Source organism: Bos indicus, chromosome 1 (assembly GCF_029378745.1).
Source record: "Bos indicus isolate NIAB-ARS_2022 breed Sahiwal x Tharparkar chromosome 1, NIAB-ARS_B.indTharparkar_mat_pri_1.0, whole genome shotgun sequence".
Classification (NCBI taxonomy): Eukaryota; Metazoa; Chordata; class Mammalia; order Artiodactyla; family Bovidae; genus Bos; species Bos indicus.
In genome coordinates, this window is record NC_091760.1 from 90,508,071 (window position 1) to 90,529,954 (window position 21,884).

The 21,884-nt window shown below is 37.6% G+C and overlaps 1 protein-coding gene across 5 annotated transcripts in view; it reads left to right on the forward strand.

Moving 5' to 3' along the window:
* TBL1XR1 (TBL1X/Y related 1) overlaps positions 1-21,884 on the forward strand; it is a 178,075-nt gene that overhangs the window by 97,756 nt on the left and 58,435 nt on the right. For 2 of the 5 annotated variants that reach the window (XM_070791726.1, XM_070791722.1), the window contains one exon: positions 5,922-6,038. The exons of the other annotated variants lie outside the window; for them this stretch is intronic. In XM_070791726.1, the coding sequence (XP_070647827.1) occupies positions 6,002-6,038 (37 nt within the window). In that variant the 5' untranslated portion in view covers positions 5,922-6,001. Of the gene's footprint in view, positions 1-5,921; positions 6,039-21,884 lie in introns of those variants that run through there. 5 annotated transcript variants of the gene reach the window in all.

Here is a 21,884-nt window from a genome sequence, read left to right on the forward strand (position 1 = left end):
AACCTACCTGAAGTTGGGGTAAAATTGAACAGACAAGGAGTCTGGTGCTTTGGAAAGTGTGAAAGCCGCTAGTGAACTCTGTTCTCCTCTGTCAGGAAAAGTAACTGAAATTAATAAAGCTCCAGCAGAAAATCCAGGACTTGTCAACAAATCTTATTATGAAGGTGGTTAGCTAATCAGGATGACACTCAGAAACCCTTCAGAACTAGATGAGTGAGTGAAGAAGCATATGAGAAGTACATATAGTCTATTGAGGAGTGAAAATGGAACCCCTAAGTAAACTAGTTTGAAACAACTTAAAAAAAAATTAAGATCTGGGGAAACTGGAATGACCCTCAGACAGTTCCTAAAATTAGATCATGGGACGACATCACAAAGCTTAAGTTGTCGTTGTTCATTTGTAAACAATGAGGACCTAAATGTTAGAGAAGGGATGCTAATCACTTAGTTTTGGTAGAGCCTATAACTTGAACCAAATCCCCTCATTTGTAGTTGAGTTTTCTTTTAATCTATGTCATACAAATTTTATAGAATTTGAATATTCTTCAGAGGTGAATCATGAGTGCTTTCACAGGACCTCAAGAGGAGGTAGAAAAATTGTCTTTATCAGTTTCCCTGGTGGCTCTGACAGTAAAGAATCCACCTGCCAATGCAGGAGACTCGAGTTGGATCCCTGGGTCAGGAAGATCCCCTGGAGAAGGAAATGGCAACCCACTCCAGTCTTCTTGCCTGGAGAATCCCTTAGACAAGAGGAGCGTGGTGGGCTGCAGGCCATGGGGTCACAAGGAGTTGGGCACGAATGAGCGACTGACACTTTGAAAGCATCTTTACTAGAGATCTCTAGGTTTTTTCCCCCTCCACTACAGTTAAGAGCTTAAGATACAGACTGTCAGGACAATTTTCTTTTATTACAGTTAGACTTTTATTCTCATCTATTTATGTTATTCTCTTATTCAGTGTTTGCTCTCTTTTGTGTACACTTGCTTCCTTGTCAAATCACTTTTCCCTTGATTTTTCAGTTATAAAGTTTCTATTTGGTTCTTTTTATATTTTCTACTTATGAGTTTTTACCATCATTTCAAGCGCCTACCCTTCCTCTATGGAGAATGGACTATTAAAATAGCTACCTTATCTTTGATAATTCTCACATCTAGATCATCTTGAGATTGACATCTGTTACTGCCTTTTTCTTTGAGAATTAGATTTTCTTGATTCTTTGTATGTTGAGTAACTTTTTTATTGTATCCTTTCAGGAGATTATTATTATTCTGTTTGAAACTAGACAGGTCCAGACTGAACTTTCTGTGTCACGGACAGTGGTTCCACTGTGAGTTCAGTTTTCAAAGCCTTTATTCTGCTGCTTTGGATCTCCTCATGTGCACACCTCAGGCTTAGTGTGGGACCCTGACAATAGCTCCTATCTTCAGTTCTCGAAACTTTTACCTATTTGAGTATGTTTTGCATACACGTCTTGGGATGAGCTTGGGACTTGTGTTGGTTCGTATACAGAATTACAGGATCCAGCTCCCAGAGGCCTCTCTTTCTGGTTTAGTTGAGCTCCTTTGGTTCAAAGGGACTGACTGGCTCAGTCGGGGTCTTGAGAGAGAGAAACATGGGAAAGGGGGTTATGTCAATTGCAGTTTTGAATATGTGTACTTTTAAGAATAGTAGGGGGTTAGAATTACCAAAAATGGAGTAGTGGCTCCTGTTGGACAAGTGGTCCCACAAGTACTGACAGCCATCTCTGGACAACATGAAAAAAAGTATGAGGACATTGTAGAGCAAACAAACAGAAATAGAAACTGGTTTGGAGTGGCCTTGGGTGAGTTTCCCAAGTTGATGGTGTTCTGTCTGAGAGCAGGCTCCTCTTGGGTGGTTTGAAGTTTTAAACTGGCTTCAGGAATCAGATAGTTGAGAATTACCACAGCAGCTGCAGAGTAGTGGAGCTCAGCAGGAGGAAGAGGGAGGAAGTCTAAGAAAGGAAAGAACCTCAGAGGTCGAGTACCAAATTCTGGGTATAAACTCTGTCAAACACTGGGGCCGACCCCTAAACTTGGAACCAGTTCGAGTATCAGGAAGAGAATAGGGAAACTGTGCTTTATTTGTGTCACAGAGTATTACCAACAGTTGAAGGAGAAAACTATTGGTACCTGAAGCAATTTGTACTAAACTCTGAAACATGCTGAGTGAATGTAGTCTTACGTGAAACAGGACATAATGTATAATTCCTTATACAGTGTACTAAAAACAGGCAAATATCTGTTGTGTATTGGGGCTGGGGCTGGACAAAGATAATTATTGTTGGGGAAAAAATGATTGACAAAGCTTAGAAATAGGAAGCATGGCTGCTGGGGACAAGAATTAAGGCATGTGGGAACTTTCTAGGGTGATGGTAGTGTCCTGTTAGGGATTTGAGTTACTTGAGTTTGTGCATTCGTCAAAACTCATTGAATAGTGCACCCATACATATCTATTGTAGTTTGTATGAATTTTTTCTTTAAAAGAAAAATTGTACTAAATACTTTATTATAGTTAATGATAGGCAGTTTGAAGTATATATGGGTATATGTGAGGGAAGTTTACTGATACTTGTAACTTTTTTTTGAAGTGCTTCAGAAATTAAGATTAGTTAATAGACACGGGTGAAACAAATAGAAGAAAGCATTAACCTTAAAGTCTTAGTGATGGCTATGTAAATGTTCTTTGTACACTTCTTTGAGTTTTTCTCAAGGTTTGAAATTTTCATCATGAAATGCTATGAAAGATACTAGTAGGAAGTATATCTCTGCTGTTTGTTTTTGGTGGCTTTCACAAAAATTGGTAGTTCTTTAAATCTGAAAATGTTTTAAAGAATTTATCAGTGACATTTTTCTACCTATGCATTGAGCTCTGAACTGTTTAGGATGTGGAAAGATAGAAGTAGAAATAAACAACGAAAGTGGAAAGACAAAACAAACACATAATAATTTGAAGACTTCAGAGTGATAGAGAAAAATCTCACGAAGATCATTTAGAATAGTATGATCAGAGTCAAATGTGAATGTGGGAAATGGAATCCCTAGAGTTGCTTATTTTGAGCAAGTTTTGAAAGTGCTCATAGAAGAAACTTTTAGATTCTCTTTCTGTTCTTTTAATTGGCCAATTGTTGATTGCAAAGTATGACTTAGGGCACATTTTTTTAATGTGTTGTATTAATTCTTCAGCAGAGGAATGCTGCGTGATTTTAATGCTCGAATTGTTAGCCAGATTGAATGATGAGAATTTATTTTAAAAAATCTGTATTTTAGGAAAATGGTAATTGTATATTAATAAGTTGTTATATTAAAAAACAGATGATCATAGTTGCTGAATTTTGTAATTCTTTTATAAAGTTTTGAGAGATGAATATAGTGATATTAAAAATATTAATATACTATCCGGTATTAAATATAAGCATTCTAAACTACTCTTTCATTCTTTATCCTGATCTTACTCTTAGGAAATGTAATCTGATAGACTGAATTTTTTAAGGTATATATTGGAATAAATTAGAAGTGGATAAAAATGAGAGAAAAATGAAATACTGAAATATGAATTGTGAGATTTTTTCGCCATTAGTTTGATCATCTCTGTTTCTTTCTATTGACAGTTTTTCTTCCGTTAACCTGAAATGAGAAGTTTGAACAAGATTAAGCATTTATTAAATACATTTACATTTTAGAAAATAAAAAGTTATATATAATTAATTGTTTATATATATATATATATATACACACACACATACATACACACACACCAGAAATAGATTTGGACTTATTTTTGGTCTTTTGACTTTTTAATCTTTCCAATTGTATTGCAGTAAAAAAAAGGGACCATTTCCATTATAACTTTCTCAAAGCAAATATGCTGCAAAAATACAAACAGACAAAAAAGCAAATGTGCTGTTGTTTTGTATGTAGCTTTAGCAATTTATAATTGTTCCTAGAATTTTGTATTATTGGTATCTAAATGAAGCATTTTGGTCTTTGAGAAAATTGTACTGTATACCGACTTACACAAGTGTTAGGAAGAATTACAAATGTGTTTCTGTTCTACAGATAGAAATTTAGTGAGGAACAATCCAGTGGACTTCTTGCCACATACCAACTAGTTATTTAAACATCAAATTTTCATTTAATTCCTGATCTTGGTACCAAGAGGATAGTGTTTTCTGCAGTACAGTCAGTTCTGAATTTTTGAGGAGCTGGTTTACGTCTGTATGGTAGTGGCTAAAAATAATGCTGCTTATAGTATCCTACCACTAGTAATTATAATAAAACTAGTAGTTTTATTATTAGTAAATAAGCTTAATGTTTAAGTGTCTCTGAAAAAAGTCATGGAGGAGGGGGGAAATAAGGTAGTTTGAGTAAATGCTGTAAACAGCTTATGTGCAGAACAGTGCACTAAAATATGCTTTCCATATCCATACTGATATCTGCTGTATGCAGTTAAGTGTAAGTTTATTTTAATCAGCTCATTAGGATTATAAGTCAAAATACTCCCATTAAAATAGAAAATATTTTTAATGTGAAGGAAAGTTTGTTTCACAGGTCACTTGTCTCAGGGGCACATGGATATCACAATTATTTTAAGACTAGCCAAGAACAGGTTTCATCACCATCAAGGCTGCTTTATTTTTGCCTTTGTTTCTACCAGCCAGAGAAAAATTTTATTAGTGATTCTGAATAACATATTAAGTGCTGTATTGCCAGTGTGAAATGTTCAAGTGAATGATTAATGGGATTGTGTGTATGCCAAGTTATTTTATAATCACTAGGTGATTTGCATAAAATAAGTTTTAAAAACAAATTTTTCATAGACTGTTTCATTATATCTTTATATATTTTAAAAGATATATATTACATCCTTTAAAAGGATAGATTTTTGATATTAATAGATTCCTGATTGTAGAGATAACGTTTATTGGGCCTCATATAGCTAGAGTTTTAAAAGTCTGCCAGGTGAGATTCATAGTATTAACATAAATGAAAAGTAAATGTAAACTATAGTGTCAGAGGATCTATGAACTTAAAAAATTTATTAGAGCATAGACCAATCAGTTAATTACTTGTATTTAGGAAATTGCCATTAGGAAACCACAAGTTTTTGAGGCACCAGAGCCTTTCCATTATTTGTTACTGATATATAGAGAAGCTTGATTTCTTTCAGTGTAGAAAACTTAAACAAAAAATACTCTTCTCTTTATATTTCTGTTTGTCACTAGCGGTAAAAAAAAATGTCATTTATTTCAGTTAACCTTGTTGTCAAAAGCAGTCAGGTTCTGTTTTGAGAGCTAACAAGAAAAATGTTATGCATAGGGAAGGTACACTCATTAACAAAGAAGGGTATCATAAACATAATTATTGTTTTGTTACAAGTAAAATTAATTGTCTGATTTTCTCTAATCATTTTTTGTGTCATTTTACACTTTGTTCAGTTACTTAATTGAGAATTGAGATCAGTTATGAGGCATTTTATTACCTAAAGTAATTACTAGCCCAAAGGTATTCCTATACTGTTTTTAAGATTTCACTTGGGCAGTCTCATTGGCTAAAGGTGAATTGCTTTTTTGAGGTCATAATTTGGTCACTCACTCCTAATCTGGTTTAGATGATAAGGTTACTTACTAAGGCAGGTAAACATTTTAAGAGTTACAAAATCTTAAAAGTTACAATTTTATATCCTAAAAATCTACTTAAAAGTTATGAAAAGATTGCTTACAGCAGTTCAAAATTTATGAAAATCGTTTTCATCCCTGTTCCACCTGCTGTTTGCAGTGTTAACTTCACTGTTAACAGAAGTGCTACATTTTACTGCTTCTTCCTGAACTCATCTATAGACTCTCAGTGTTAAAGCCAGAAGAGCCCTTTCAGATTATCTAATTCAGCACCCTCATTTTACAGATGAGGAAACTGAGGCCTTGGACTAGAACAGAAGTCTCCTGACTGAGTCCAGGACTCTTTCTGTTACGTCATGCTGCCCGATGTTTGTTTCTGGAACTCAGCAACATCACATACAGGGTGAGCTTTTTTTTTTTTTTTTTAAAACGAACGCACAAAGTGGTTTGCTACTCTCATCAGGTGGTGTCATCATTCTTAACTTTCATTTTTCTTTTTTCACCCATACCTATTTTAATCCACAGTATAGCCTAGTTACCCATGAATTTATTTTGCTGCTACTACTTCTTGGCATTTGACCATTATTTTTGAGAGTTAAATTCTTAGTAATATGTTTTCTTATCCATAACCACGGTAGCCTTACCAGGCATTATAGCAACAGTAGATTAAAATTCTTACAAGGATGACTTAGGGAATCTTAAATTTAGATTTAAAAAGTGAGTTATAAGTAGATAAGTACAAGAGTTTGTATATGAGATCTAAGAGCAGATGTGATACCAAATATGAGAGCAATCTTTTTGTGAAATAACAAAATCCCAAGAAATATTAGCCAGCAGTGTGACATGGTTGCTGTAAAATGCCTTATCCTGTGAACTCATGGATTTAAACTCATTTGTGTTTTAGATTATCATTTTCTGTGTAGATGCTCATGATGTCCTGATTTTGGCTAGTGAGAGCCTCTTCAGGTTGGTTCCTATGTCCTTTGGATAAGCCTTAGAAGTTTTAAGTAGCTGTCTTGCTTTTTGGTTTGACACGGTGTTAATAGGTTTGTGTGGTTTTCTAAGGTAACTCAAGGAGTTTTAAGTTCTCGTAGTAAGTTCAAGATTTATAAGTTTCTGTAGGACCAAAGTATCATTTCCACTAACTCGTTCATTAATAAACACTGTCCATCATTAATTTTGCTTTTTGTAAAAGTAGGAGAAAACAAGATCTTTCTGCTTAAACAAAATTAGCGTGCTTATCTTGTATTCTCTTGTATTTTAAAGTCTCTTGTTTCATATTACTGAAATAACCATGATGTCAACCTTTAGAATTTTGGGTAAACAAAAGCACTAATGCTCAGCTATGAATGTTGGATAAATTTGGATTGGACAGGATACTGCTGTCACAGTTACACTTTACATCACTTACATATGTGTAATATGTATATGTCATTGGAACACACACACACACATATATATATATATATATGTTACTAGAACATACACACACACACACACACACACACACACACACGTTACTAGAATTCTCGGCCTATTTAACTGTTTCTCAGCAATTTTAAAGGGCCCCTGTCCAGTTACCTATCTGTGTTTCAGGTGAACTAAATCAGAGGTCCAGAAATACTATGTGACGGTAGTTTTCCTGAAAAGATTATCTGTGGGGAGGATTGTAGATGTTTTATTTTGACAAGGGCATAGTACATAACTGTGCTTTGATGATGTTTCTTATGCAGGAGGGCTGGCTTTTATGACTTCTGGAGGGGGGTGTGTGTGTATTGTTGCTCAGTTGCTCAGTCTTATCCAACTCTGTGACCCCATGGACTGCAGCACACCAGGTTCCTCTGTCCTCCACTGTCTTCTGGAATTTGCTCAAATTCTTGTTCATTGAGTCACTAATGCTAATCTAACCATTTTATCCTCTGCTGCCTCCTCTGCTTTTGCCTTCAATCGTTCTAAGCATCAGGGTCTTTTCCAGTGAGTCAGCTCTTCACATCAGGTGGTCAGAGTATTAGAGCTTCATTTTCAGTCCTTTCTGTGAATATTCAGAGTTGGTTTTCTTTAGGATTGACTGGTTTGATCTTCTTGTTGTTTATAGCTATTATGTGCTAGAATGTAAACTACAGACTGCCTTTTAAATGCTTGCAATTTGATAGTGACTGAAAAATATGCACAATATAAAATGATAGAATAATAATGTTAACACATAAATTATAAATTGGTTTCATGCACTTCTACTACCTGTGAGGTTTTTAGAGTAGATTTTATTTCTATTTTACAGAATAAGAAACTGGGGCTTAGGGTAGTTAAATGACTTGATTTAATGTTTTACTGTCAAAAACAATAACATTTGAAGAAAATACAAATACTCTAATTTCTAACCTAAATTTCTTTCTTTCTTTCTTTCTTTTTTTTTTTTTACTACTGCCCAACTTTGAAAAGAGTTTTTCTAAAACTATGCTTTAGGGCTACGGGAGGAAAGGAGGAAACACCTTTAATGTTGACATTTGAATAGTCTTCATAAGGAGATGACATTTGAAGAACAGAAAAAATTTTAACACTTGTAGTTGGAACAGAGAGCTTAAAAATCATAAATGTGGGAATTAGGGGTTTGTTAGAATATTTTTTACTCCCTTGAATGTAGAGTACACTCGAAGAAGATGCTGTACACTCAGAGGGATACTGAAGACCATACACTGGACAAGGAGAACTTAAATGCTTCTGTAAACAAGTTAGAGGGAATGTGGAAGCTAATAGGTAGTCATGAGTACATATGACATAAGCAGCGTTATATTTTATGTGTAGATGTCTGAAGATAGTATGAAGAGACCTGGAAGTCATTGAGGGTATTGCAGTAGTAGAGGGGATAGGTACTGCAAAAAAGAAGGCATGGCTGGAAGAGGTGTTTTAAAGGTAAGAGATAGCAGGTAGAAGCCGAGATATAAAATTGAATGCAAAAAAAAAATTACTAAAATTTAAATGTTAGTGAATTACAGAATTAGTAATAGTTATGGGCAAGAGGAGAAACATTTTGGGAAGTATAGGGCATAAGTTGCCTCCAATAATGCTGAGTGATGATAACTGAAAGGACATAGATATTTGTGCTTTAGTCAGCTGGAATTTGGATTCCTAGGTGGCTTGAGGTAAAGAATCTGCCTGCCAATGTAGGAGACGTGGGTTTGATATCTGGGTTGGAAAGATCCCCTGGAGGAGGATGTGGCAACCCACTCCAGGTATTCTTACTGGGAAAATCCCAGAGTCCCATGGACTATGGAGGGGTATAGTCCATGGGTCCCAAAGAGTCAGCTGGACATGACTGAGTGACTGAGCAGGCTCATATGCAGCTAGAATTGGAATATTTGGAATGGGAAAGATGGGTGTATGTGTTTGGCATGTAGCGGGACAGATGGTGGTTTTGTGATTCTTCAGATGGGAAATAGATGGGCAAACAGTGGAAGCAGTGTCAGACTTTATTTTTGAGGGGCTCCATAATCACTGCAGATGGTGACTGCAGCCATGAAATTAAAAGACGCTTACTCCTTGGAAGGAAGGTTATGACCAACCTAGATAGCATATTCAAAAGCAGAGACGTTACTTTGCCAACAAAGGTTCGTCTAGTCAAGGCTATGGTTTTTCCAGTGGTCATGTATGGATGTGAGAGTTGGACTGTGAAGAAAGCTGAACACCAAAGAATTGATGCTTTTGACCTGTGGTGTTGGAGAAGACTCTTGAGAGTCCCTTGGACTGCAAGGAGATCCAACCAGTCCATTCTGAAGGAGATAGCCCTGGGATTTCTTTGGAAGGATTGATGCTAAAGCTGAAACTCCAGTACTTTGGCCACCTCATGCAAAGAGCTGACTCATTAGAAAAGACTGATGCTGGGAGGGATTGGGGGCAGGAGGAAAAGGGGACGACAGAGGATGAGATGGTTGGATGGCATCACTGACTTGATGGACTTGAGTTTGAGTGAACTCCCAGAGTTGGTGATGGACAGGGAGGCCTGGCGCGTTGCGATTCATGGGGTCACAAAGAGTCGGACATGACTGAGCGACTGAACTGAACTGAGTGGATGAGATCCTTAGTTGAAGGAGTGGAGTGAAGGTCAAAGGGCTAAAAAGAAGTCCGCTATATACTGTTAGAGCAGGAAGAAAAATCAGTGAAATGGACAGAATCAGAAAGTCACGTTGGAAGTTTAAAGTTTTGTTGTTTTTTTTTTTAATCTTAAATTCTGGAAATGGCAAGTAGTATGAAATAATGAAGGCATATGAAGACCTGTTGAATTTGGGGGTGATTAGTAACAAAGTTCTTTAGAGTCCATAAAATTTTAACAAGAACAAAAACATTTTCTTCTTTATATACTTAAACATATTCTTTTACTTAAATGCATTAGATATACGTTTTGTCATGTACTCTTTTCTTTTGCTTCCTCCCCCATCAGTTCAGTTCAGTTGCTCAGTCGTGTCCAACTCTTTGCGACCCCATGGACTGCAGCATGCCAGGCTTCCCTGTCTATCACCAACTCCCAGAACCTGCTCAGACTCATGTCCATCCAGTTGGTGATGCCATCCAGCCGTCTCATCCTTTTTCGTCCCCTTCTCCTCCTGCCTCAGTCTTTCCCAGCATCAGGGTCTTTTCTAACAAGTCAGCTCTTCATATCAAGTGGCCAAAGTGTTGGAGCTTCAGCTCCATGAGTTTATTGTTTTTAATGACTTTACAATCCATGAATATCATGAATGTACCACGATCTTGTTTTGATTCTTCCCCTTAATGGGCATTCACTATACTAACCTTTTTGCCATTAAAACCCAGTCTTCTTATATAAACATCCTTAGGAATTTGTGTTTTTACCTCTCTGTATTGTACAGTATACATCTTAGTTGAACTCTGTGACATTACAACTGTGTGACCACATTTGAACAAAAAACAAAAAAGGCAAATTCTTCTTTTTCCAGTCTAATATTTTTACTTTTAATAAGAATTGCCAGATTGTTTTCCAAGGATTTTTTTCTTTTTTACATTTCCACTTGCACTACATGGGGATAACGTTGTATTTTTCAATTGAATTTAATGTTTGGTCATTTAAATCTGTGCCTTTTTTGTTCATTTCCTTTGTAAATATTTAAAAATTTTTGGTCTTTTAAGTAGAGTGTTTTCTCATCTCTATTTATAGGTGTGTATTACTGGAGCAGAGAAAAGCTGTTGTTTTTTATTGGCCACTACTATATTAAATTCCTTTATGAAGGGCTGGTGATATTTGCTAATAATATAATATATCTAGAAGACCCAACAGCTTCTGTGATGGAGACTACTTTTTCTCTTTCGTATCTTTTTCTACTACTTCTTCAGTCAGCACAGAACAATAGGATGAATAAAAATAAAGGTTTTTGAAGTGAGCAAAAAAACAGAAAGTCCTAATAATTTTTACCAAAGAAGTAAAGCCACCTGAAATTAAGGGGCTTTGAGTGAGATAGAATCCTTACAAAGTTTTTGAAAATCGGTAACTGCGAATTTGAGAAGGAAGTTAAAAATGTAGTAAAACGATTGCAAGATACCTCAGAGGAACAAAATAGTTTTAGACACCAAAATAGTTAAATGTCATGATGATAGCATTTGTGTTGAAATGTCTGATCTGCATGAAAATGGAGGGAATGGAGATACAGTTCAGGTGAATGATGTGGAATTGGAGGATACTGAGAAGCTGGAGTAATGTGAGATGGTCTTGAAAACCCGTTCAGTTGTAGAAACTGAGTAGATCAAAGATATAAGGAGTTTACAGTGAAAAACTAGCACCAGGGCTTCCCTGGTAGCTTAGTGGTAAAGAACCCACCTGCCAGTGCAGGTAGATGAAAGAGACACAGGTTCGATCCCTCGGTCGGGAACATCTGGAGAAGGAAATGGCAACCCACTCCAGTATTCTTACCCAGAGAATCCCATGGACAGAGGCGCCTGGCGGGCTACAGTCCATGGGGTCGCATAGAGTTGGACACACTGAAGTGACTTAGCAGGAACACAGTGAAAAAGAGGGTGTGTGTACTTTGTTTTGTTTACAGTTACAGGATTTAAAGATTTTGAAGTATGTAGTGTGATGCAAGCATGGTTTGTATGACATGGGGAACTTGTTAAGATAGACATGCCTGGGCTGTATGTCTTACTTGCTAAAACTTAATTAAGACTTTTCCTGGTAGGCACAAAATTTATAACATTACTTTGAAGCAGCTGCACAGGTGATTTTGACACATCACACTAAGTAAGACTGTTAGGCTAGAAATTGGAACGCGGCCTTTTTCCCTTCATACATAGTGTCACGGTCCCCCGCACCTCACCCCACCCCAAAGAAATGGAGATACAAGTTACTGAAATTGAGAGAGTAGTAGAGATCAGTATTGGAGTAGATGAGAGGGAACACTGAATTTTAATCATCATTGGAGATCATTGTTTGGTCTTTTTAAAACATCACTGACCTACTGGGAAACATTTATTCATTTGGTCAATAGTCAATCATTGGGTGTCTTTTATGAATCAAACTGTTATTTCAGGCACAATAGTAGTGAATGTTAAGGATTAAGTGTCTGCTGTCATATAGCTTGCATTTTTTAGTGAACACAAATAAACTGTCATTCCTAGAGTTCAGTACTTGTTAACTGAATCACCATGATGTTTGAAAAATCTAACGTACCCTATGGATCATCCTATTATATGATCCAGTATTGTTTCTGTAGAGTAGTGGTCTATGTAAATAAAAAATTAATTTTGCAATGAACATTTTCATTTGCTGCTGTTACCTCTTGCTGCTTTTTTACTATTCTTTTAAGTATCACTCTGAAAGCTTCCTTTACCTCTAATGTAAGAGAAGACAAAAAAGAGGTAAACCCATTTCCATCACATAATGGAAATGAGGAACATTCTTTCAGTTCTGGCAGTCTTGAGTTTCAACACAATATGCTTCTTCAATATAGAACAGTCCAAAGGGAAATAATTCCAGACTCCTCCCTACTGGCTGTGAATAGATTGAAAACCTTTCCAAAGTTAGATAACCCTGTGATAACTGATTGAGTACCCAGAAACTCAGAAAGGGGATGAAGTTCTTTGTTTGATCTTCTTGCTCTTCCTCTCTCAGCCCATATCTCTGTATAAGTTTTGGAAATAGCAGATGCTTTGTTTTCATCTCCATTTTGCAGTCACTGTTTTCATGGTTTCAGTTTTGCATACTACTCACACCTAATACTAGAACCATCCCTCTTAATTTTTTTTTTTTTTTTTAACCAGTTTTTTAAAGAGAAAATGATTGTGTATTTACACGTAAATGTTTTGAGGTTTTAATTAATACTAGTTAGTTAGTTCATTCACTCAGCCGTGTCTGACTCTTTGCGACCCCATGAATCGCAGCACACCAGGCCTTACATGCAGAGTACATCATGAGAAATGCCGGGCTGGAAGAAGCACAAGCTAGAATCAAGATTTCCAGGAGAAGTATCAATAACCTCAGATATGCAAATGACACCACCCTTATGGCAGAGAGTGAAGAGGAACTAAAAAGCCTCTTGATGAAAGTGAAAGAGGAGAGTGAAAAAGTTGGCTTAAAGCTCAACATTCAGAAAACTAAGATCATGGCATCTGGTCCTATCACTTCATGGCAAATAGATGGGGAAACAGTGGAAACAGGGTCAGACTTTATTTTTTGGGCTCCAAAATCACTGCAGATGGTGACTGCAGCCATGAAATTAAAAGACGCTTACTCCTTGGAAAGAAAGTTATGACCAACCTGGATAGCATATTCAAAAGCAGAGGCATTACTTTGCCAACAAAGGTTCGTCTAGTCAAGGCTATGGTTTTTCCAGTGGTCATGTATGGATGTGAGAGTTGGACTGTGAAGAAAGCTGAGTGCCAAAGAATTGATGCTTTTGAAGTGTGGTGTTGGAGAAGACTCTTGAGACTCTTGGACTGCAAGGAGATCCAACCAGTTCATTCTGAAGGAGATCAGCCCTGGGATTTCTTTGGAATGAATAATTAATATTAGGGCAACCTAAACCAGGAGGGGAAAACTCTCCTGTTCCCTTAAGCTCTAAAGCCTATGATTCCTAATATTTTATATATTATAGATTGTATCAATTATCAGTTATTTTGTATCAGCAGGCCCAAAGAAAATTCTGCTCTAAAAAGTAAGTTTAGTTATGTAATTGAGGTTAAAATAAAGATTTTTTTTCCTGATTTGTGTTTTATTTATTATAATTTATATTTTGAGCTTTTAGGTCATTTGTTGTTTAACCACTGAGTCATGTTTGACTCTCTTCTGACCCCACGGACTGTAGCTTGACAGGCTCCTCTGCCCATGGAATTTTCCAGGCAAGCGTACTGGAGTGGGTTGCTGTTTCTTTCTCCAGGGGATCTTCCCAACCCAGGGATCAAACTCATGTCTCCTGCATTGTCTGGTGGATTCTTTACCACTGAGTCACCAGGGAAGCCCTTTAGGTCAGTAGAGTACCTATAAAATGCCTAAAAACCTTGCAGTAGAATGAATATAGGTATGATTTGTGGGAACAGTTTTAGTCTTAAAAACTTATATGACTTGGTTCAAATGCTCATTGTTTCTAACATATGTATTCATTTTCATATAACATTTTATTTGTAACATTTTTTTCATAATGATTACTCTTATAACTATAGGTATTTTAATTGAAGTTGAGTGGTTTTGACGTATGCCCTGAAAAACTGTTTTTTTTTTAAATTTTTTTTAAGAATGTTTCTTTTTCCTTTAGTTCAGAGAATTGTATAAGAAAATTCTGCTCTAAAGAGTAAGTTTAGTTGTATAATTGTGGTTAAAAACAAAGATTAAATATCTGTTTGCTGCTGCTGCTAAGTCGCTTCAGTCGTGTCTGACTCTATGCGACCCCATAGACGGCAGCCCACCAGGCTCCCCTGTCCCTGGGATTCTCCAGGCAAGAACACTGGAGTGGGTTGCCATTTCCTTCTCCACTGAGTGAGGTACCATCGCCTTCTCCGAAATATCTGTTTACCATATGGTAATCAAGTTGGTTTTTTTTTTTTTTTTTTTACTATACTAATAATTGGGGCTTCCCTGTGGCTCAGAGGTTAAAGCCTCTGCCTGCAATGCGGGAGACCTGGGTTTGATCCCTGGGTCAGGAAGATCCCCTGGAGAAGGAAATGGTAACCCACTCCAGTATTCTTGCCTGCAGAATCCCATGGACAGAGAAGCCTGGTAGGCTACGGTCCACGGGGTCGCAAAGAGTCAGACACGACTGAGCGACTTCAGTTTCACTTTCAATAAAGCTTACTGCCAACTCCTTAATATTTTCAGTGGAGATCAAAGTGATTCTGAAGTTGATGTCTCTGTGTGAAGACAGTATTTTCTTTTCCCTAAATGTAATAATTCCTTCTTCAAGAAAGAGATGAAGTTGGGAGCAATGAGAAGAAAAGCACTCTTACCCTCTAATTTGTGCCTTAGGGGTGGGTGGGTGTGTGTGTGAGCTATTTATTGGTGGGGGGGTGTTAGCTATTTATTGAGGCTTTGTGTGTGTATTGAGTAGCTATTTATTGAGTAGCCAGCATGCCTTTGCATCATATTGAGGGAAGCAGGCTGTTCTTATACCTGTACTTGAGAAGCAGAAAATTGATCAGCAGTTTGATAGTCAGTCTGCTGAAATGGAGTGTGTCTAGATAAATTTATACCAAGTTGTCTTCTCTGCAGTTGGTTACTATTCAGAGAAAGGAGCGTCAGGTATTGAGTATTTATTGAGTAGCCAGCATGCCTTTGCATCATATTGAGGGAAGCAGGCTGTTCTTATACCTGTACTTGAGAAGCAGAAAATTGATCAGCAGTTTGATAGTCAGTCTGCTGAAATGGAGTGTGTCTAGATAAATTTATACCAAGTTGTCTTCTCTGCAGTTGTTTACTTTTCAGAGAAAGGAGCGTCAGGTCCAGGACTTCATATTCAAATCAAGGTCAGAAAACTAGGATGCATGTTGAGTGTGAAATAAGTCATTGTTTTGTCTTTACACTCACTGTCCTCATTCTTATAGATTTCCCTGTCCTTCACATTCATTTTATGGAGAAAACACTAGGCTCTAACTGTTACAGTGGTCTGGAAAAGATGAAAGCTTGATGAGAAACTGGAAGAGGGAAAGAGAGTTAAAATTGTTATTTTTTTCTCCCTAATGACATTTTCAGATGGTTGCTTTTAAACAGAATCCAAGCAAGATCTGCACACTGCTTTTGGTTGCTAAATTCCAGTCTCTTCCACCTATTGGTAGAAATAAATTTGTCTTGTCAAATTCCTCACATTCTTGATTTGGCTAGTCATATGGCTTTGCTGATGGCTCAGATGGTAAAGAATCTGCCTGCCTTGCAGGAGACCTGGGTTTGATCCCTGGGTTGGGAAGATCTCCTGGAGTAGGGCATGGCAGCCCACTCCAGTACTCTTACCTAGAGAATCCCCATGGACAGAGGAGCCTGGAGGGCTACGGTCACAAAGAGTTGGACACGACTGAGCCACTAAGCACAGCACATCCTTGTGGAATTACTGATACATTCTGCTGTCCTCCTGTAACTTCTTTAAAGTGATAGTTAAGAGGTGTGATGAAATTCACTTTTCTGTGATCATGAAGTCCTTTTTTCTTCCTTCTGCCTCACCTTGAGGCATGGACCATCTGGTTGTGTCACTTTTTGTGGTGTTGATGTTGATAAGTGAATTCAGTTATAGTTAGTCTAATATATCCATTATAAAATTCCACATTGGATTTCCCCCTGGTGGTCATAGTGCCATTAATGATTGTTGCCTAGATTTTAATTTTCTTAGGGATAGAAAATTGTTGTTTTTAAAATCCTATCATTGTTTTTGCATTGATTAGATGGAATTCTGTAAAGAAGGGCTCTTCCTAGTCAAGTACTGGGATATTCTGAAACAGAACTTTCACAACAAAAGCAGGGTATGTGCTTGAGTTGTTTTAGTTACCAGTTTTTAGACTGATGAATTGGTGATGCCCTTTCAATGTGACCAGTGATGTGAAATATATTTTTAATTTTTATAATCGCATGGATTAAGAACTATTTTTGAGGTGTTTTAATCCATTGTGGTTCCTGTCTCCTTTTGACATGACCCACGTGGCCTTTGGTTGTTTCCTTTATGTTCCAGGTTTTCTGCTTCAGTCCTGGAATTGGTCATTCCTCTAAAGCGGTTTTATTTCTATTTAGAGACTGTAATCAAAGCATGGAGTGCTATTTACTACTAGGTTATCATTAGTTGCTGTGAGGCCTTTTTAGAACAAGGAAATAAATGCGTATGTTTTAGTAGGAGAAATAAATCACGAATTCTTGCTTATATTTCAGTTCAAATTTAAGCTTACTCTAAGGTTTTAAAGCTTGATTTGTATTGTATGATTTTATTAAAAATATATCTGCATCATAAACATTAAAATAATTTTTTTAACTAAATTCCATCAGATAAGAGATTTTTTAATAAAAGTAAAATGACCACACTTATTTATTATTAAAAAAAAAAGTGTTCCCTGGGATAATGCGACATGTTTATCCTCTGTCTTCTCATACTCCCTAGCATACTGCAGTGTATCCTTAAGGGGTAGCCAGCTTGAGGTACACAGAGTAGTATAGCATGAAGAGAAGATGAGAAGATTTTTACTGCTGCCCTATTTGTATATATTTTTTCTTTTGGAAAATTTTGGATGTATTTAACATAATTTCTTATTTGTTACATATTTATAAAAATATTCAAATTAATAATACTAATAGAATTACTATAATAAGACTACAGAAAGCAATTTAAACTTTTTTTGTGATTTTTTTTTTTTTTTTTTGGTCTCTAGGTTACATCCCTTAGGGATATATGCAATCAAAATACTACTTCAAAGTGTATTAGTTTTCTTTTAAGATTATAAATAATTTCACCAGTTTACAAAAATAAAGATTTATTTTCCAATCTCTGCGTGTAGATAATGTGGGCCGACTGTGGCTCTGTTTTATGTCTTCTTATTTGGAGATCCAAGCTTTTGGAACAGACCCCATGTATGACATGTTCATTCTTGTGGCAGAAGAAAAGAGTAAGAGCACTGGCAGATACTTCTAATACCTCTTAAAGCTGTGATTGATCAGCTCATCCACTCAATTTATGTCATATAACTAAGGTCCAAGTTGTTGGAGTGGGGATGAATTAGCTATTGCAGGAAAGGAGAAGAGTGATTAAATTAAAAACATTTTATTTTTTATTTTTGGCTGTGCTGGGTCTTCTTTTAACTTCTTCAACTAGGCCTTTTCTATAGTTGGGGTGAGCAGGGGGCTCCTGTTTGCTGCAGGATGTAGGCTTCTCATTGTGGTGGCTTCTCTCGTTGTGGAGCATAGACTCAAGGGCATGTGGGCTTCAGTAGTTGTGGCTCCTGGGCTTGAGAGCCCAGGCTCAATAGTTGTGGCATACGGGCTTAGTTGCTCCTGGCACGTGGGACCTTCCTAGACCAGGGGTCGAACCTGTGTCCCCTGCATTGGCAGGCAAAATTTTTCTTTTACCACCACACCACCTGGGAATGTCCTTATAAAAATAGAAAGTTTGGACACAGACGTAGAGGAAGAACAGCGTGAAGAGCCACATGGAGATATGGCAAGGTGGCTTGAGTAATGCATCCAGGAGCCAAGGAACCTAGGAGAGAGACTTCCTTAGCACCTTTAGAAGGAGCATTGCCCTGCCAACACCTTGATGCTTGGACTTCTGACTTCCAAAACTGTAAGGCAGTAAATTTCTGCTGTAATCCACCTTGCGTGTGGTACCTAGTTATGGCAGGCCCAGGAAACTAGTACAGTGCCAGGGATGGACAGTGCTGTCCAGTTTGGCTTCACTGTAAGGGCATAGGAAGAAATATAAGCTCTACCTTTAGGCTGATATATCAGAAGGGACTTTATTGTTGGAGTAGAGAATTTTGGACTTTGCTAAAGGTGTGTCTTAAAATAGAAGTTCTATAGTCAGGGCTAGAAGAAACTAGCTTGAGGGCACTTTATTCTTTTAACCTTTATTGTTTAATAATAGAGTAGTCTTAACTACTGAGGAGATGGAGATGGATGGATGCTCTCTTTAACGTACCTTCAGATTTGTTGTCCTTTTAAGCTCTTAAAAGCTGCCACATAGTTGAGTTCTGTCTAAGCTGGGGTTCTTGATTAAACCACTCACCACTAAATTTTATGGTTTATTTGTTAGGGGAGTTTTGAAAGTTAGGTATTGTGGGTTGAATTATGTTCCTTCAAAGATGTGTGGAAGTTATAATGCTTGATACTGGTGAATGTGATCTTACTTGGAAATAAAGTTCTTGCAGATATAATTAAGATGAGGTCTTTAGGGTGAGTCATTTTCCCACTGTGACAGATGTCCTTATAAAAAGTGGGAAATTTAAACACAGATTAAAAAGATGGAAACAAGAATTAGATTGCCACAAGTCAAGAAATGCCTGGGGCCACTACCCAAAACTGGAAGAGGCAAGGGAACATCTTCCTGTAGAACCGTTGAGAGTACATGACCCTGCCAAAAACGCGATTTCAGACTTTCTGCCTCCATAACCAAGACGATACATTTGTGTTGTTTTTAGCTACTCAGTTTGTGGCACCTTGTTATAGCCGCCCTAGGAAACTGATACAGAAGGACACATGGATGTTGAAAGTGCTTTCTCTGTGATCTGAAGAGCTGCTTTTAAGTTATCACATTTTGCACAGATTATCGGATTGCTTTCAATAGGGTGAACAAGGGCTTCCCAAACTTTGCTGTGTATTGTATTCACCTGGAAATCTTTCATAAATACTACTGTCTGGCTCCCACCTCCAGAGATTCTGGTTTAATTAGTATAGGATGCTACATAGACAGCAGGCTTTTTCGGGGTTCCCCAGATGACATAATGTACAGCAGATTTGGAAAACCGGAGGGCTAAACCTTCTACCTTAGTCAGACATTCTCCCAGCTCACCCTGAACATATAGTTTTGTGTTCATTTAGTTATTAGCCTCTGCTGCTGCTACTGCTGCTAAGTCACTTCAGTCGTGTCCGACTCTGTGCGACCCCATAGACGGTAGCCCACCAGGCTCCCCCGTCCCTGGGATTCTCCAGGCAAGAACACTGGAGTGGGTTGCCATTTCCTTCTCCAACGCGTGAAAGTGAAGTTGCTCAGTCATGTCCAACTCTGTGCGACCCCATGGACTGGAGCCTACCAGGCTCCTCCACCCATGAGATTTTCCAGGCAAGAGTACTGGAGTGGGTTGCCATTGCCTTCTCCATTATTAGCCTCTAGGTAATTCCAATCCCAAAGAAAGGCAATGCCAAAGAATGCTCAAACTACCGCACAATTGCAGTCATTTCACACGCTAGTAAAGTAATGCTCAAAATTCTCCAAGCCAGGCTTCAGCAATATGTGAACCGTGGACTTCCAGATGTTCAAGCTGGTTTTAGAAAAGGCAGAGGAACCAGAGATCAAATTGCCAACATCCGCTGGATCATGGAAAAAGCAAGAGAGTTCCAGAAAAACATCTATTTCTGCTTTATTGACTATGCCAAAGCCTTTGGCTGTGTGGATCACAATAAACTGTGGAAAATTCTGAAAGAGATGGGAATACCAGACCACCTGACCTGCCTTTTGAGAAACCTGTATGCAGGTCAGGAAGCAACAGTTAGAACTGGACATGGAACAACAGACTGGTTCCAAATAGGAAAAGGAGTACATCAAGACTGTATATTGTCACCCTGCTTATTTAACTTCTATGCAGAGTACATTATGAGAAACGCTGGGCTGGAAGAAGTACAAGCTGGAATCAAGATTTCTGGGAGAAATCTCAATAACCTCAGATATGCAGATGATACCACCCTTAGGGCAGAAAGTGAAGAGGAACTAAAAAGCCTCTTGATGAAAGTGAAGGTGGAGAGTGAAAAAGTTGGCTTAAAGCTCAACATTCAGAAAACTAAGATCATGGCATCTGGTCCCATCACTTCATGGGAAATAGATGGGGAAACAGTGGAAACAGGGTCAGACTTTATTTTTGAGGGGCTCCAAAATCACTGCAGATGGTGACTGCAGCCATGAAATTAAAAGACGCTTACTCCTTGGAAGGAAAGTTATGACCAACCTAGATAGCATATTCAAAAGCAGAGACATTACTTTCCCAACAAAGGTCCGTCTAGTCAAGGCTTTGGTTTTTCCAGTGGTCATGTATGGATGTGAGAGTTGGACTGTGAAGAAAGCTGAGCGCCGAAGAATTGATGCTTTTGAAGTGTGGTGTTGGAGAAGACTCTTGAGAGTCCCTTGGACTGCAAGGAGATCCAACCAGTCCATTCTAAAGGAGATCAATCCTGAGTGTTCTTTGGAAGGACTGATGCTAAAGCTGAAACTCCAATCCTTTGGCCACCTCATTCGAACAGTTGACTCATTGGAAAAGACTCTGATGCTGGGAGGGATTGGGGGCAGGGGGAGAAGGGGACAACAGAGGATGAGATGGCTGGTTGGCATCACCGACTCGATAGACGTGAGTTTGAGTGAACTCCGGGAGTTGGTGATGGACAGGGAGGCCTGGCATGCTGCAATTCATGGGGACGCAAAGAGTCAGACATGACTGAGCGACCGAACTGATCTGAATACACTACTCCTTTATTAACCTCTAGGTGACACACTACACCTCCCCCAAGTTCCTTTGTGTCTTGGCCTTTTTTTTTTTTTTTTTAATGTAGTGTTCTGTTCTGTTCTTGCCAGCTCATTAGGCGTGTGATTATATTCATCTTTATATGTGATGAATTATTTATAAAGCCTAAGATTTATATTATTTGCAGTTATTTACAAAGTCTATTATTTATAAATTGTAAGATGTCTATTTGTATTAAAACACCAATCAGATTTTAAAAGTTTCTGAGACATAATGCATATATGTTTTTGAAGGTTGAATTATATGTTACATAAGTTGCCGGTAAATGAAAAACAAATTTACATTTGTGTTGAAATAGACTTGTATTTTATTAATCATACAAGTAGTATCATTACTCATACCATTATTGACCATTTCTTAAAAGATTGTATTAGGAATGATAAATTGAAGGAAGTCCTGAGAGCAGCCATTTCTTCTCTTGTCTTGGTCTCCCACTTTATATCACTTTTTCACATTGTTAGATGACAAAGTGTGTAAGGTCCACCATCTGTAAATATATTCTGGGTTAGTAATTTCTCCATAAGAAATTTGAAGAATTTTTGTCCATGTGATAGTCTTAAAA